The 19,075-nt window shown below is 41.1% G+C and overlaps 1 protein-coding gene across 1 annotated transcript in view; it reads left to right on the top strand.

Moving 5' to 3' along the window:
* LOC126425212 (uncharacterized) overlaps positions 1–18,455 on the top strand; it is a 194,479-nt gene extending 176,024 nt beyond the window's left edge. Inside the window, exons 6-8 of the mRNA XM_050088167.1 lie at positions 4,692–4,796; positions 17,260–17,496; positions 18,279–18,455. Of these exons, the coding sequence (XP_049944124.1) occupies positions 4,692–4,796; positions 17,260–17,496; positions 18,279–18,455 (519 nt within the window). The remainder of the gene's footprint in view (positions 1–4,691; positions 4,797–17,259; positions 17,497–18,278) is intronic.
* The last annotated feature ends 620 nt before the right edge of the window (positions 18,456–19,075 follow it).

The raw sequence follows: 19,075 nt of genomic DNA, 5'->3' as shown, positions 1-19,075 counted from the left end.
ATTTCATTTTTTCTATTATATGAAAAAAGCTATCTAAATATCTCTATACATATTAATTACTGTTCAGTCAATATCAAATATTTTGTAAGAAATATAGTATAAATTTGCGTGAATAGGTAACCGCACCCAGGGAACACATTGCCTTAACCTCAGAACATGGCGGACGATTCAGCCTATTATATAAGCGCTCTACCCACATGCTTTCCGTCTGCAGTGTCAGTACACGAGCCAGACGAACAAGCAGGGAATTTCAGGAGGAATAGTAAATATTTTAGTGGGTGTAAAAGGGCGTCCCATAAAGAACTCAACTCTTGAGTGGATTAGAATGTACAAATCATTGATCAAACTGGCTAACATATACATTATTGTAGCGTATGCTACTCATATGCCCTTCACTCTGTTAGCACACTTTCGATGAAATTTTCCATAACTTTTCGAAATATTTGCACCTATAGTTCTGAAAATACCCACTGACTCTCAGTGTGGAAGTGATTGTGGCGTTATATCTCCACAAAAAGAAATCACTTGGTGTAAAATCACAGATTCTCGGCGGACAGTTCACACCACCATTGCGAGAAATCACCCTACTAAAGAACCCCTGTGGTATCAATTATAGCAATAGATGTGTGACAGGTGGCGCCATCTTATTGAAACCGAGGCTCTTCATTTTCACACAGTCTATTTCAGACCACAAAAACTCTCTTCTCTGTCCACTGTTAGTGTGTTCACGGCGACATCTTCAAAGAAGTACGGCTTAGTTATGACCTCAGCCCAAATTCCACACCACACACCCACTCGTTGTACATACAACGTCTTCTCCATAACTACTCGGGGTTTTCAGTACCGGTAACCCAAATCCTGCTTGTTCACGAAGCCATTCAACAGCAGTTATGCCTCGTCAATGACGTCATTTTTCTGCTGAAACTGATGTCCACCCTTCATTTTGCAAGCACCGAATGCCAAATGTTCAGCGTGTTTCTTGATCATTTGGCCTCAGTTATTGTGTCAGTTGCATTTTATAGACCCAAAATTGCAGATCTTTTTTTCATAATTCGTTTCATGCTGATTCTGGATTGTGCATGTCGCCTTCTACTTCACCTATACTCTGTTGATTTTCGGGTTCAGATGAGATATGACTGCTGGACACTCCACCAGTCTCACACAGCTTAGTGAAGACTTGGGTAAACACTCCTGAATCTGGTGCTCTACAGTTACCAAATTGTGTACCGTATCCTCCACAAGCATCAGCAACATTTCCTTTACAAACCATGTGCACAAATACCATATCGGCATACTCAGCATTTGCAGATATGTGAAGCTGCTTAAACGATTGAGTAGAATTGTCCAGTCACCATCTCAGCTGAAAAATTCAGTTACGTTTACTCCAACTTCAAAACAAAGATGACAGTCAATGAGGAAACACATATCAACTGGCGTTCCAACACACTAACTGATAATTATCTCTGTTGTCAGCTATATGAATAAGAATTGGATGCATGTTGCATGGAATGTGTTGTGGACTGGCAAGACCGCCAATCCACTAGGAGGAAGCTGAAAGGCACGCGTTTAAGCTCACGCAGGCTGGCGTGAGGTCTGGAACAGGACTAGGACTTTATAGTAGCAAGAAAAGTACGTAGCTTCTGGAATACTTAACTTTAATGCATAATTGGTGAACATCGCTCTTGACGGTACATGTTTTATAGCATCAATAGTAACTGGCAATGGCGCCTTGCTAGGTCATAGCAAATGACGTAGCTGAAGGCTATGCTAACTATCGTCTCGGCAAATGAGAGCGTAATTTGTCAGTGAACCATCGCTAGCAAAGTCGGCTGTACAACTGGGGCGAGTGCTAGGAAGACTCTCTAGACCTGCCGTGAGGTGGCGCTCGGTCTGCAATCACTAATAGTGGCGACACATGGGTCCGACGTATACTAACGGACCGCGGCCGATTTAAAGGCTACCACCTAGCAAGTGTGGTGTCTGGCGGTGACACCACAGAATATTTTATTCGAATTAATTTATACTACCACCTCATAAATTATTGACATATCAACTGGAGTTCCAACACACTAACTGATAATTATCTCTGTTGTCAGCTATATGAATAAAAATTGGATGCATATTGCATGGAATGTTTTATTGGAATTAATCTATACTACCACCTCATAAATTATTGACTGTTCCTCATGAAACATTTTGTATAAGATGACATCCACATCGACTCTGACACTATATGTAAGAGAATGTTACGGTACTTTTTCTTATTCCATTCTTGGATCACAATATAAATTCCTTCGACGACAACCGGTTTCAGTCAGTAATGACCATCTTCAGATCTACAATATAAAAAATCTACACCTAGTGGCAGAGTACATCTAAGCCCACAGCAGCGGCATCTATGAAGCATACAGGCAAACAGATTTCTGGTAGCTACTGCACTTCAGTAGATTTTGTACAGTAACACCAGTTGCAAAATGACTGTGTGGACAATGTGGCCTATTTTACACCATATTTTAGTTCTGTGAGACGATGCTTTGCTGAGTGTATTTATATGTTTTGACGATGACATTATGCCTTTATCACATGAGGACGTCGTGTAGAACAGGTATGATTTACCTTATTTTATCTGTACAGATCTCAGTTTGTATGAGAGTATATTGTGATATGAAATTCTGTATTGTTTCAAAAGATAGACTGCAGACTAGGTGCATATTTTTTATATTGTAGATCTGAAGATGGTCATTACTGACTGAAACCGGTCATCGTCAAAGGAATTTATATTGTGATCAAAGACTGGAATAAAAAAACATTTGACAGTACCTGGATCTTGTTTATATTCACAATCATGTTGCAGCTGGTGAGAATATACTAGACCTTAAATATTAGAATCTTTGCAATATTTATCTGAACAGTGTACTCCAAAATTATTATTACACACTTGTAGAATAACCACGAGGTTTAGTGAATAACCTGTTAAATACAAAGGTGTGCTTGAGAAAGTCACATGTCCATGTTACATGTACAATGAAGTACACTAACCTTTTCAATTCTTGCACTAACATTAATACTTTTCAATATTTTCCCATATTTGCTTTTGAAGTGAAACGTGTTGACTCAAATTTCTGAGGAAAAATCTGCATGTCCTCGGTGTCCATGCATGGAACTGTATCATCAGTGGTGGTTTGATTGTGCTGAGCATCTTTCTTTTCCTCATAATATGTAAGAGCTACCTGATTTTTCTGTAGTAAAGTATGTGGTGGAAAAACGTGCATTGGACATTCGTGAAGGTATTTAGTTTCAACAACATTTTTAAATCTGTTACACTTTTGCTTTATTTTAGCACAAGTAACTTTATAAGAAAGCATTAGTTTGTGAATTTTCCAGGATTTGTGGCAATATGCATATATGTGTGTTACACACACACACACACACACACACACACACACACACACACACAGGGAAAGGGGAAACAAATAACTAAAAAGTTAACTTGGCTGAAAATAGGAAAAAGAGATAAAGTGAAAGAGATAGGAAGAGAGAGAAAAAAGAGGGAAAAAGGAGAACCCGAGAGAGAGAGAGAGAGAGAGAGAGAGAGAGAGAGAGAGAGAGAGAGAGAAAGGAGATATGAATGAGTACATGAGAATAAATGAGAGCTAAGGAAGAAGTGGAGAGGAAAGGAAAAGGGATGACTATTAGGAGAGGAGTAGTGGGAGGGTAATGAGGAGTGATTGGAAAAGGTGGGATGGAAGGAGAAGGGAGAAGGAGAAATTGAAGGGGAAGCAGGAGTGAAGAGGAAGGAGGGGTGAAAGTGTGTGGATGACCAGAAGGAAAAAATGGAAGGAGAAGAACCAGGAGAAATGTGGAAGTGGAAGGTGGAATGAATGGGAAGAAGCAATGTGGCAGATGTAGGAATGGAGGATTAAGGATGAAAGAAAGGAGAAGAGGAAAGAATAAATGCGAAAGGGGAGGGAGAGGGCAAGGGAAGCAAAATTGAAAATGGTGGAAGCGAAGGAGAAGGGGATGGAGGACTGAGAGATGGACAAAGAGGAATAAAGGGGTAGGAGGGGTTGAAGGGGAGTAGGAATGGAACAGTAAGGGAGAAGTGAAAGAGTAGAAGGAATGAAGGAATGGAAGGGGAAGGAAGAATGGAAGGAGATGGAGACATATTCTGAAGCAGGAAGAGAAAGTAAAGTGGGAAGAAGAACAGAAAGCAGGGAAGGAGCAGAAATAGGATGAGGAACGAGAAATAGAAATACAAGAATATTGTGTAATGGAAGGAGGAGAAGAGATAAAAGATATTGCAGGAATGGATTTTGGAAGAGGAACAGATGAAGGAAGAGAGATGGATGAAGAAGGGGAGACGAAAAGTGGAGGGGGAGCAGGAGGAGGAGAAGGAATATAAAGAGAAAGAAAGCCAGTAAGAGAGGCGGCAGGGGTCTCATAACATGATCATCTTAGATTTCTTCAGCTCTCTTGACAGATGATGTTAGTCAGGTGTCCATTCAAATTCGCAATTCCTTTTCTGTGCTCAGTATTGTGATATGTGAATCTACACCAACAACAAGCTTATCTAAGACCATCACTTGAAGTACCTATGTTGAAAACCGTCCATAAGTATGGAATGGTGAACCTGGATGGACACCAGGAAACAGAGAGACATCAGTCTAACGTGGCTATCCCTCCTCTAACAGGTTTGCGTGATGCTGTGCGCCCTGGAGAACTACTACTGGCGGTACACGTCTGCGTCAGAGCTGGTGAACATGATACTTGCCTTCGTGGAGACCAGAGCGCACCAGGTTAGTAGTCTATCACCATTCTGTGGTCACCACTATTCACTATCAGCAGTTGGAGGCACTTCAGCGGATCTACCAACCACTGCAATTTGCAGTAGAATGGATGACGCACAAAATTATTAATGTCTTAGAGATGACCCACAGGAGCGAAGCGACTTAGTATGCTTTCACAAATTTCCTGCACAGTACTAATATTTGTGAATAAAGTAGGCAGCCACTCTTAATTGCAAAATTCATGCAACATCAAGCACAAGCGGTTTAACAAAGAGCAAGCCTTTCACAAGATATACTGTCTGTCATCCACAAACAGCTTTGATATTCATTCATGTTGAAATGTTCTTCCACCTTCTTCATACCTGCTTTTACATTAGAAGTTAAATAGATGTTCTGATAAGCAAAGTAACTAACTTTCCATCCTACTTACCACGAACAGTTATTTCCTCATTTAGCGTTTATTTGCTCCCAGGATTTCACAGTGCTGTCTAACCAAAAGTATCTGGGCACCTATAACAGGACGTTAATATAGAATGTTTCCACTCTTCACCCTTATGATGATTTGAACTTTAATAGAGACAGTGAGGTGTCTGAATGTCTGTGGAGGAGTGGCGGCTCATTCTTCCATGAGAGCTGAAACCGGAAAAGGTAGTGATGTTAGACACTGGGACCCGAACTGAAGTCAACATTGTAGCGCATGGTGAAGGTGTTCCGCTGGTTTCAGATGGAGACCCTTGGGTAGGTCAGTCCATTTATGGAATGTTATTGTCCACAAACCATTACCTCACAAATGCTGATTCATTGCAGGATGCACTCTAGCGCTGATACAGACAACCACAATCCCCAGACTGTTCCTCTACTGTATGCAGTACACAAGCCTGTAATATGTGTTTACGCCCTTCCACATCTAGCATTTTCTTAAGCGCAGCAAGGGGACCACAACCTAACTGTGAAAAATATCCCCAAGCTGTAACACTGACTCCTCCATGCTTCACTGTGCATACTACACATGATGGCAGGTAACATTCTCCAGGCATTCACCAAACACAAGCACTTTATTGGATTGCTGCAGTGTATAGTGTGATTTATCACTATTTTCCAGCCATCTGCTGTCACTCTTTGTACCATCACAAGTGTCACTTAGCACTAGCTACTGATATGTGAGGCTCATGAGTGGCTCCTCAACCACAGTACTTAATTCCTTTAACTCCCTACACATAGGCATTGTGCTAGACAGACTGCTGGTAGCGCTTTGGAACTCATGAGTGATTCTGTCCACTGACTTCACGCGATTTTTACAACAACCCTTCTTCTGGTACCGAGCGCCACAGGTTTCGAATCTGCACTAGACGGCATAGACCTCAATTACTACTAGAGGTCTATGCAGCCGTCGTGCCGTAAGACATAGCTGCGTGGACTCCTGGCCCACGTATAATGTGAGGGCACCACTGTGGAGAATGTGGTCTCAGCAGCCAATAGTAACATACCCTATCACGTATTTAAGCACCTGCCTCTCACTCAGTGAGGCACCGTATTCACCGCCACCTTAACCAGCACCACCTCCTTCTCCTTACCCAAGTGGCTTCCAGCCTTCCTTCTCTGCCGACGACCAGCTCCTTAACCTTACCAATCTTCTTTCCCTCCAACTTAACTCCTGTCGCTCCGCCATCTTTGTTTCCCTTGACCTCCAGAACGCCTGTGACCAAGTCTGGCATCCCGGGCTCCTCTTCAAACTCCAGACCTGTGCTCTCCCCATAAGCTTCGTCCATCTCGTTGCTTTCTTCCTCTCCCATCGTCCCTCCTATGTGACTAACCACAATTCAAACTCCCGCACTTTCTATCCCTCTGCCGGTGCACACCAAGGCTCCGTCCTTTCCCCTATCTTCTATCTCCTGTACACTGCTGATATGCCCAAACCTCCCTCGCTAGTTCATCTCCTCCAGTTTGCTGATGACACCGCCTTCCTAGCCCTATATCCTACCCTTCAATGGTCCCAACATACCCTCCAAACCCACCTTTACCAATTCACCGCTTGGTGCAACCAGTGGTTCCTCCATATCAACCCCTCCAAGTCCCAGGCGATCATCATAGGCTGCACTACCTGCTCCTTCTGTCCCCATGATTTTACCTCACCATTTATGGCCATCCTATCCACCTCACTCCTACCCTCAAATACCTTGCCCTCACCCTTGACCGCCACCTCACCTGGACTCCCCATCTCCTTACCACCTAACACAAAGCTCACAACAGACTCCACCTCCTGAAACTCCTGTCCGGCCGAACATAGGGTCTGCATCCTTCCACCATCCTTCACACCTAAAAATCCTTGATCCACCCCATCCTGTGTTATGCCAGCGTGGCTTGGATATCCACCCCTCCCAGGTTCTATAAATCCCTCCAAATCCTTGAACACCATGTGCTCCGCCTTGCCTTCCGCATCCGCCTTCCGTCCCCCACACGCGTCCTCTACGACCTCATCCCCTTCCCCCACCTTCTCTTTTTCCTCGAACACATCTGCACACTATATACTGTCTGCCACATTGATCCCCCTCACCCCCTGGTGTCTCCCTTCCTCTCCACCCCCAGACCATTGCTGCGCCTTTACAGTTGTGTCCCACCCTCTCTCCATCTCCACACCCTCCTCCTCCTTTCCCAACGCAACTTCCACCATCTACCCCTCCCAGATGATGAGCTTCGCCCTGACATCTACCCTTCGTACCAGCTCTAACCCCATCTTCCTGCCTCCTCTTCAGGGCTCCCTCTCCTCCCCCCCTCTCCTGAGTGGCTTGCCCCTCCTACTCCTCCCCCCCCCCTCTCTTGTGCTCCCTTTCAGTGTCTCTGCACTCCCTCCTGCCTTGTCTTCCCTCTTCATCTCCTGCCCCAACAGCCTCCTGCCTCTTCGTGTACCTGCTGATGCCCCTACTCTCTTCATCCCGCCACCTCCCCTGCTGCACCTGGCTCTCCCCTCCTTTTCCATCCTATCCGGCCTCTCCCTCTGCAAGTCCCACCTGGCAGTTTTATTCTTCATTGTGTGTGCTCCAAATGGCTTTAAAGTGTGTTGTTCTGGAGTGTTTTTAATACTGTGGCCAACTTTTAACCTGTGTCGTCTTTGTGTTTTAAGAATCGCCAGCTGTGTTTTTTAACTTTATGTCGACTTTTTTAATTGTCCTCCAATGAACGTCTCCATATCAGTGTATTTTTACCTCCATTATCTCCCCTTAATCTGTTTTATGTACCCTTTATCGCCTTATATGTACATTTTATTCTCATATTATTTGTCATGTCGCTCGGCTGAAGAGTGGTGGATTGTGCCAGTGACAGCCTTCCCCTCCCCCTATGGGGTAGGAGAATGAAATCACAATTTTTAAAAAAACTCGGTGATGCAATCTGGTATTCATGTGAGTCTCTCGATATGTTGCTTACAGACATCATGTGTACTTTCTGTGTCCGAGTGGATGTTGTTGATTTCTTGAGGCCTTCGCTTGTGACCCTGTTGCTTCTTGCGGTTTGCTGTTCTTGGTGTCTTGCTCGGTCGTCTATCATTGTGTGTGTCCATCCTTTCCCGTTCGTCCATCTTGTTTGTTTGCAGGCCACTCCTGTCCTGTCCCACGACGCCTTCATTCGTGGCCACCCCACGACCATTCCGGTTGTGGTTACAACACTTCTTAAAGCTCCTCATCCCTGTGTATTGGTATATGATGTCTGCCCGGTCGTCATTTATCTGTGGTTGTTTCTTCATGTTTCCACTTCACAGTCAGGTCACCAACAGTCAGGCAGCTTTGGATGAGACCAAATGTCTGTTGATGGATTTGTTACTCGTGTGACATCCATTGGCTTTAGTCTGTTCATCATAAGATTAAACCTGATGTAAAAAACACAAATGCAATGATTGTCCAGAAGCCATAACACACATACACTGTTGTTATGCTCTTGGAAGTAAGTCCTACTTTGTATGAGATGTACTATTTCTAAGTTACATTAAATGAAACTTTAAGATATTCAGATGTATTAACAGCGATCAACGTATTTCTTAATCATGCTTTAGCTATGTAGCTTTTATTTCAAAAACTGTGTAGAGTCACAGTCTCTGTACTGTTGTGCTCTGATTGTCACACTGTTAATACTCAGTATGAAAATATCTGAGGCTGCTTACTGTTCCTCAGCGAAACGTGGGTTTGGAACACGGTTAAAAAGTTCTGAGACATAGGTTGTTCTTAATGTTTTTCATAAATTCACATAGATAATCAGCTTTGAAGTTTTTCGATGGGTATTACATACAGTTGAGACACAAACTTACATTGTATTTATAGTGGTATCGATAGCATAGTAGACTGATAATTAATTGCAGGCTACTGTTCGCTTTTTCAATTCTTGCATGAGTCATTTATCATAATTTTTTATGAACAATGCCTGTCTCCTTGTTTCTAATTACATATTGCACGCAAAATTTCTGTTTTAATTTCAAATATAAATTCTTAGTTGTTGATATTTTATAAAAGACTGTTTATGAAGGTTGCTTAAATCAAGAAAGCATGACAGTCTAATTTTTGATTGCAAAAATGGAAAACTAAATACTCTTTATTTGGCTTGTGTCCATTGTTTTATACCACAGACGTACATAACTGTTCTAGAAATATGGAAAACAATCATTTTCACAGCATCGAGCACACCATACAAATGCTGCATTTTTACATTTGCCACTGGTACCATTACAATATGAAACCTACAGAACTGATCTGGAAACAAGTTAAGGGATTTGGCCCGAGAAATAACAAGACTGTTAAGCTGCCAGACATACTGGAACTAATGCACTCAGGAACAGCACTTCATAAAAGAAGAGGAGAAAATGTGGTGCCTGGGTGGCTTCGTGGATTCTATTGTTGATCGACTCATTATCAACGTAGCAGATGACAGTCCCAGAACTGAGATGTATTTGTCAGTTTCGGATAAGGAAGGAACTAAGAGATTACCTAATGACTGACTGTAATTAATACCTTCATTGGCTCTCGTATTCAACAGTACGGTGAAATCTTTGGAGTACACTTGGGAAATCATATTGTTTCTTTGTCCATCTCTTTTTACATCTGAACTGCAAATGCTCACACCATTGCAGGTTACGTGGACCGCTGAGTGGCCAGTGCTGTCAAATTTTTATGCACCGGTACAGCTGTTGTCCCGCATTATCACTCGGTCTATGTCCATGTAACACAGCATAAAACATTTAGCTATGATCGTACTTGACTGTACTGGTCACAGCTTGGCTTCCGCTCTGCGTGAAATGAAATCCAATGAGATACAAGCAAATGCAGAAGAATACATGGCGTAATGTTTATATCAGGTTTATTCTTATGATGAACAGAGTATAGACCATGTCCAAGATCAGTGAGCTTTCCTGGCTGGCCCATTCAGCTGTCACTGATTCTATGCTGTCAAACAGTATTCCGGCCATCTTTTATATTGGTGGGTCCACCTCTTGTGATATCCAGTCGAGCATTGCAATTCAGTATTACAAAGAGGTGTCCGCACAGTATTGATCATGTAGTGTATCATAGATTACTCTTCCATGTATGTAGTTTACAGTAAATTCTTCCAATGACTTTGAAAATTGTTTCTGATTTTCTTTTCTGGCAACTTAAAGCTTTTCCTGGATCCGGACTGATCTTCACCTGGAGTGTCTTCATTTGTGTCTTTCTATTTATCAGCATATTGTTCTGATCTGTATGTTACTAACATGAGTTGTCAGGTAGATTGCTTCAAAGCTCTCAAATTTCTCAGCTGGGTGCTTTCTTTGTTATGTTGTAGTAACATCTACTGCCTTTTACAGTGTTTACAACATCAAATAAAATAAACTTCCATTCCATGTACCTCATACCCATCTTAATAATTAATGATGTGTTTGAAGACCAATCAATCAGGGTTCTCTGATCAACTAATTGGGCATTATAGGGTCAATAGTATTCACACATTTCCCATTTCTCTTTAAATATGAGTAAGTGTAAGATAATTCATTTAATCCTCTGGCTGCTGCAGCTGCGCATCTGGCTGGCCATGTCGAGCATGCCCTTAAGGTCACCTAGTCCGTTTACGTACACTAATAGCCACCTCCGTGACCTGCTGTCCACGCCTGAGCTCTTCGTTCTGCCAACCTTGCCCTTTGCTGAGTATTGCTGGGGCCAGGTCAGTCAGGATTGTCTGTTAGTCTGAGTCTGGTCACAGACATTACAAGTAAACACAATGTATCTGGGTACTTATTCCATAGCTTTGAATCTGCAGATGAATTGCTTAACAGACAATGTACACTGAAATAGCTTATGCTGCTAACATGTAACTCCTCATGAAAGGCTTTCTTTCATTTGCAATTAGTTGTTGTTGATATACATATGAGTTTTATTTCACATGTTGATCAGCTTTTTGAACATAATTTACAATGTCAACATTATAGAATCCATAATGATGAAACATTGACGTTCGTCAGTACTAGCGCTATAATTTGCCTCCAAACAACTTTCAGGGGAAGTGCCTGGATGCCAAGAAACACATTCAAAGCTAATCATTATATTTTGAGCTCATTAACCCAATAAACTATCCCTAGGGAAACTTCTAAACCAAAATGTCAACGTTTCTTAATTCTTTTTATACGGTATGTAATTGTTACTATACAGTAGAAATAAATGATGGTGTATAACTTTTATTTAAGAATTCAATAAGGAAATACTACAGTTTCTGCACAACCTAATTAAATGTCAGCTTTAATTCCTAATGACCTTTTGTGCCTCAGAAACAGGCAAGTGTGTGCAACTGACTGACCACCATCTAATGAAGTTAACTTTTTTTTTTTTTTTTTTTACATATATATGAACTGCTGTGTCTTAGTCTCACCAAAACTCAAAAATGGCTTAACAGATTTGGATGATTCTTTTTTTGTTGTGTTCGTAATTGTGAAGGCAAGGTTTGTATGTAAGAAAAGTTTGGAAAAGTTGCCTAGAATATTGAAAAATTCTAGAAATACTGAAAGAGCTTTTTTCTATGCGATTTTCATGATTTTCATTATTCACAATTAAAATTATTGATATGAATAATTATTTATTTGTTTTGTTCATTATGGTCTTGGATTTGAAGCATCCAGTCTGTCAGCAGAGATTGTATGTTTCACATGTTCATACATAAGGTGTTTGTGAGCATATGGAGAGGCTCATCAAGCTCAGCTAGTTCTGTATTTTTAACTATTTATTTTTGTTTTTAATTATTTATTTATTTAGCATTGTTATATTTCTCATCCCTCTTTCTCATCCAGGTTTTGGCGAAGTTGATTTTCTTTTTTAATTTTTGTACTTATTTTTCATTTTTTGTCTTTTTTTTATTTTTAAGCAATTTTTTCAGAAGTAAGGGCTTAATTTCATCTTCCAGATGTAGCAACTTGGCTAACAGTTCTTCTTTGTGTGGTATGTTTCAAAACATGGTACAACACACAAGTGTACATTCCATGTTTTGCATTCATATTTCATTTCTCGGCACACATTCTGTTTCGAGCAGACTGCACATCTGTGCCACAGTCTGCATTCCTTGAACTGGTTACTTTGGAATGACATTTGGGAAGTGCCTTCCAGTAAAGTGCAGAGGATTCTTGTCATCAGTGTGTCTTCCTTTCCTATATCTTATGCTTTCTATAGAAATTTTTCCACAAGTTTTTGCATAACCTAATTAAATGTCAGCTTTAATTCCTAGTGACCTTTTGTGCCTCAGAAACAGGCAAGTGTGTGCAACTGACTGACCACCATCTAATGAAAATCTGCTGATGGTATTTTTCTCCCTTTCACCAATCTGTGGCTTCATTACTTTATTGCCAGTCTTCCTGTTTGTCTTTCCCTTGTCACACAATACCATAGTGTTACAGATAGTCAACATCAATACTTCTCTCTTGTCCCACCACTTGATAGCAAGCATTTTGTCAATTGACATATATTCAGCTTCTCCCTGTTTCAGTTTCTTCTGTAGCTTTTGCAAATTGTGCCTGTTGCTACGTACAGCACCGCATGCTGCTCTCTATGATTGTGCCAGTGGAACAAATCTGGACTTGCTTATCATTGTCGACATTCAGGGTATGTTCACATTCACAGTATGCCACTATATTGCCAGATTTTCCCAAATTGTGGACTTCAATTTCTGTTGTTTTGCCTGAGTATGCAATTAAATCCAAAACATATCCAGTTTTACTGTCACACAACAGAAATGTCTTGATTCCAAATCTACTTCATTTCGAAGGATTGAATTGTTTAAAAGATAAACGACCTTTGAACCATAATAGGCTTTCAGCAGCACACAGCTTCTTGTATGGATTAAACACACTGTGGAATGCCAGGAACTCTATAAATTATTTTCCTAATTTTAAACAAACTGTCATCTCCATGATTGGCAGAGTTGTCATTCAAATGTGAAATTCTGAAAAGTAACATAAAATGGTCACGGGACATAACTTTGCTGAAAATTGGAGTGCTCAGAGGTACATCTCTAGAGCAATATTTCCTTATTCTTAACTTTTTAACACGGGCCTTGAGAAGTTAAATACAAGAGAAGCAATACAGTTCCTCAAACCACTGTCTTTCCAAGTAGACTGTTGAGAATGGACTGATTCCGACGTATTTACAATGGTGAAAATGTAGAATTGCTTCGTTTCAAGTGCTACTAATTTCAACAGATTTTCTGAATGAAATACATGAAAAAGGAGAGAATGCTCGAATCAGGCACTAGTTGGCAATTGTGTCCTGAAGATGAGTCATCAAATGCATTCAGTACTGGAATGAAATCACACTTTTGCCAGTCCAATTTGTCACTAAGGCGTGGGCTTTTATGGATTGATTCATCTTCACTTTCAGTATCTGAAAAAGAACTAACCTAAGCGAAGTATCTGGACATGTATTACTACCAGATTCTTCTGAAGAATCATCATCATCATCACTACAGTTATTGAAGATGCGACACTCACTGTCACTGTTACTCCTTGTGAGTATCTCCAATATCTCTTCTTCTGTGCAGCCATACCGACATGCTGTTTGTTTGTGGAATTCAAAAGTTATAACTTTCTAAAAATCCTGATGAATAGGCAGTAAGCTAACTGAAATCACAGAAGCAGAATGCAAATGCAGACATGCACCAGCTAACACTAATGTCGAACACCAACTGTGAAATTTGACGAAAATACTGCTGAGTAGCTATAGACGTCTGCAGGACCACAGGTAGTGGAACAGGCGAACGGTAAAAGCTGTCATTAGGACACAGGAACTGGCCAGGCTGTGACGGTGAATGCCGTCTGCAGCACCCACGGGAAATACCACTAGAGCGGCTAAGGTCGTCCGCAGCCCCTGTGGAGAGGTAGATCATGGTAGGGTTTCATGTATGAGTGCTCAAAGGGTTAAAAAAGATAAAAAGCCTTACAGTATCTGAGAACAAGGGTAGTCATGAATGTCTTGAACATCGTATATGTATTTAATGGTAATGTGAAATGAGATAAACACATAAAATCTGAATTAGGAAATGTACATGGAAGACTAAGATTTATTGGAAGTATTCTGGGAAAATGTGACGCATTTTTAAAGGAAATGGCATGCAAGACACTTGTGCAACTCATTCTATTGTTCCAGTGTTTGGAGTCCTTATTGATTAGGTATGACAGCAGGCATTGAACAAATTCAGATAGACATTGCACGGATCGTACCCCATCTGCATAGTCCATGCAAAAGTGAGACAGAAATTCTCAGGGAACTTAAATGGGAATCTCTGGAAGAAAAACAATTTACATCTCACAAAATCCCATTGGCTAAATTTAGACAAGCTGTTTTCGAAGAAGACTGTGCCACCATTGTGCTGTCATTGTTGCATAACTCAAGTAGGGACCATGAGAATAACATGAAAAGGTGATTGGGGTGCATACAAAGGCATATAGACTGTTACTTTTTCCTCTCGGCACATCCTTAGAATAGAACAAAAAATTGGTTATGTTAGTAAGATGTACCCTCCACCATGCACTGTACAGTGTACAGTGGCTTGTGGATTATAAATGTAGATTAAGATGTAGAATTGCCTTGCCCATCTCTTTTAAAATGTTGCGGAGCAAATCTATCTGTATTGGAGAGTGAAGGGATTCAAATCCCTGTCTGACCTTTGTGTTTTACATTTTCGTATCTTCTCTAAATCCACACGGAGAAAATGACACAATGGTATCTTAATTACTGTCAAAGATGTTCCTTCGTCAAGCAAATCTTACTGAACTGATTTCCTTTCTTAAACCACTTAATAGAAATTTTGTGTCTGCAAACGTGTGTTTTCCATTCTCTAGAACTGTGAATAATAATGATTGTAGTAGCTTGTGGCTCAAAGACTGAGTACTAGCCTTTCAATTAAACACCACTTCAGTGGCTTGCCTTTCCCTAACTTACCCCATTATCCAATTTGAAAAAGGGAACCTGAATTACTAACCACTTGTCATACCTGCTGACTCCTCACATCAGTGGCGTAAAGATTAGATTAAAGGCAGAGTGAAGATTTTTGTGCCCAACTGGGATTTCATCACGAGACCTTTTGGTTTCTAAGCACACACTTTACCACTGAACAACCAGTCCCGATTGGAAGCATCAAAGAAGTTGCCCGATTTGTCGGTGTACCAGTGAAGGCTGTCTAACATGTCTACAAGTAACAACGCACTACCTGCAGCCGTGTAACAAGACGTAAGAACAATAGGTGTAAAAACATCCTAACCAACAGGGACCTGAGCCTAGTACCGTGGCTTGTCAATGACAATCAGTTTCAAATGCAACAGGAATTGATATTATCAGTGAATTCAGGTCAATCTCAGTTTCAAGGGGACACTGCAAAGTAAAATCATTGCAATCGGCATTTGGAGAAAGATACCTCACAAAAGACTGCCACTCACAGCATCACAAACAGTTGCATGTTGTCACTGGACCAAACAACAGAGAGACTGCACTGTGGCCCACTACCTTAGCTGTTTTCAAATGATGCAAAGCATTGAGTACACCAATGGCCCAATGAGGCATTGACCTGCACTGTGTGTTCAGACCAGAGTTGGTTCTGTGATATTTGGAGGCTTTTTATCGTTTCATCACTCTGGTCCACTCATTCATATTTCTGGATGTTTATATCCTTGGAAACCTTCCTTTATACCTGCACGATATGCTGTTGACACTCCCATCTTCCAAGATGACAACAGCAAACGTCACAGGACTCCCTAAATATGTTCCTCGTTTGGTGAACACTAAGTCATCTTATCATATTTTAACTGGTCTGTTCTTAATCCCATACAAAATTGCTGGAACCATTTGGTACAGCAGGTGAAGTGTAACAATGAACTCCAGCAGTATGGTAGCTTCAAGGGGTTTAGTCATTGTGTCAGGGTCAGGATGGTCCCAAGTGTTGTGGATCTCATTACAGGTTATGATGTTGCTGCTGTATGGAAGACAAGGTATTAGGTATGGTGAACCAGTTCCTCATTGTGGAATCATACAGGCAGTATGCTATACCTGAGTTTCGAATTTGAAGAGTTTGTCTATTTATGGAGCTCCTTCTCCTTCAGCATGACAATACAAGACAACAGATAAGCACTGTGACATATGCAACAATGTGATGCCTCGTGTTCACTGTCATTGATCATCCTCCGTACAGTCCCATCTTGGCCCCATACAGTTTTCATGTTTCCAAAACTTAAAGAACACATTTGAGGACTTCACTTTGATAATGATGAAGCAGTGCAGGCAGAGTTGATGTTGTGGCTCCATCAACAAAGCGTGACATCCTACAATGATGGTATCAACAAATTCGTCTCTTGCTGGGAGAAATTTGTTGACCACCAATTTGAGTTTGATGAGAAGTAAATTTGGAGACATGAAGAACAAATATGTATAATGTTAATAAAGTGTGTTTTATTTAGAAATCCTTAAGCTCTTTCACATAAGAAATTTTGAAGAATTATTTTTCATTATGCCCTTCTATTTTGGGCAACTTCAATCAGATGTAGTGGTATTCCTCTTTTTTTCCATAATATCAATAGTTTTCTAGCGTAAACATTATTAAAATCTTAGCTGTAGTCTATAAAGACTATGTAGATTTCTACATTGTATTCTCTTCTTTTTTGTGTCACTTGTTTTAATGCAAAAATGTTATCTGAGCACTATCTTCTTTCTGGAAACCTGTGTGTTCTTTGAGTAATATGTTGTCTTCAATGGTTCTCATCGGATTTACTGTTATCTTTGCATATACTTCATATGCTGTATTTAAGAGACTGTAACTTCCACAGTCTGTTCTCGATCCTCCTTTAAAAAATGCTTCCTTTCATTCTATTGGTCAATATAATTTCTTTTTAGTGTATTGTAATGCTTTATAACTCAAATACCCAAAGTGCCAGTAACAGTGCTTTTGGGCAGTCCTAAACTCAACAACAGTAAGGACCCTCTGTGTGCAGCTGTTCCAAGTGCAAGACTTCATGATGCTGTCCGAGTCGATGGTGCAGATGATCATGTGCCGCAACCTGGAGATCCCCGAGGTGCGCAAGTTCGAGGCGATGCTGGGCTGGGCGCGCAACAAGATCCGCACCAAGACCTCCTCCAAGATGGATGCCAAGCTCGAGTTCAAGTGCATCATGGAGCGCCTTGCTAGGGACCTCAAGCTGTACCGCATCTCTCCGCAGGAGCTCATCAAGGTCAGGACACCTGCCTTCACTAGTCTGCCTCACGTACTGCCAGTGGATGTCCATCAGAGGGCACACATATTAAACAAGTATTTTTCTTATTCCGAATAATCCTTCCAGAGGATGCGATAAATAGCCACTGTTTCTTTTCTGCTTCTTTATTTGCCACTGCAGTTTCCTTTGGGCCTACACTGCTTTCGTTCTTTGAGAATGTTGTTGCTTCTCTTCCTGCATCTACATTCTACCAGTTTTTGATTTTTTCCCTCTCCTGAATATCTGTTATGTTTCTTATTGTGTCCATGTTGACTCCCACATTTTCAACATCACTTCCTACTCCTCCCAGTCATGTTAATTTGGATTTGTAATTGCTTAGTAAGCAAAAGATTTGTCTAGTTATACTGTCATTTTTTATCCAGGCTATGCATCCATAGAATTTTAATTTTATTTTTCTCATTATGTCTGTTAGCTTTTCTACTTTCAGGTAAAGATCTGTATTAGGCCTTAATAAGTATTCTGATTCACTGCTGTTTTTGGGTCCTAGCATTTTTCTTAGCATTAAGAGTTTTCACTTCATACAGTATTTCTGGTCTGATCACAAATTCATAATATTTCAATTTCCTATTACACATTAAATATTGTTAGTATATATTTTTCTTGTTATTTTGAAACATTGATACTTGTACACCTTAAGCTGCAAAATAAAGACTGTACAAGATTGCTACCTAGTGATAACAACCAGTGGGGGAAGGATATTAATGCATGACGAAAACTGCATAATGGCTTTCATTTTACAGATCGTTCTGCCCAGCAAGGCGATCAAGAATGAGCGCATCCTGGAGACACTGATGTTCCAGGCGAACTCTGGAATGTACCGTATCCAGGACTCTTACCTGGAAGCGTGCCAGCAGCGGCTGCTGCAGAAGCAGGACTCGCGCTTCAGTGAGTGGGAGTCATTCGACTACGGGCTCTAAGCCGGCTGGCCACGACCACCAGGTACTACGTCCACATCACACCTTCACACCTTACACCTCTGGTCAACAATAAAGCTAATCTCTCTCTCTCTCTCTCTCTCTCTCTCTCTCTCTCTCTCTCTCTCTGTGTGTGTGTGTGTGTGTGTGTGTGTGTGTGTGTGTGTGTGTGTTTGTGTGCATGTGTTTTGATGGTTGGGTGGCCAGATAGCTATGTGCAAGCATGTGTGTGTTGGAGTTGTATTGAAAAAAAAAGAGAGTTCTTACCCCAAAACCATACATTCTTCATATTAGGTGCATTGTGCTGCCACCTATTTCCAGGTACTCCATATCAGCGACCTCAGTGGTCATTAGACAACATGAGAGAGCAGAATGGGGCACTCTGCAGAACTCACGGACTTCGATCGTGGCCAGGTGATTGGGTGTCACTTGTATCATACGTCTGTATGCGAGATTTCCACACTCCGTAACATCCCTAGGCCCACTGTTTCCAATGTGATAGTGAAGTGGAAATGTGAAGGGACATGTACAGCACAAAAGCGTACAGACTGACCTCGTCTCTTGACTGACAGAGACCGCTGACAGTTGAAGAGGGTCGTGATGTGTAATAGGCAGACATCTAT

This window comes from Schistocerca serialis, chromosome 10 (assembly GCF_023864345.2).
Source record: "Schistocerca serialis cubense isolate TAMUIC-IGC-003099 chromosome 10, iqSchSeri2.2, whole genome shotgun sequence".
Lineage (NCBI taxonomy): Eukaryota > Metazoa > Arthropoda > Insecta > Orthoptera > Acrididae > Schistocerca > Schistocerca serialis.
The sequence above is the reverse complement of the archived record's forward strand: the minus strand, read 5'-3'. Positions and strand labels throughout refer to the sequence as shown.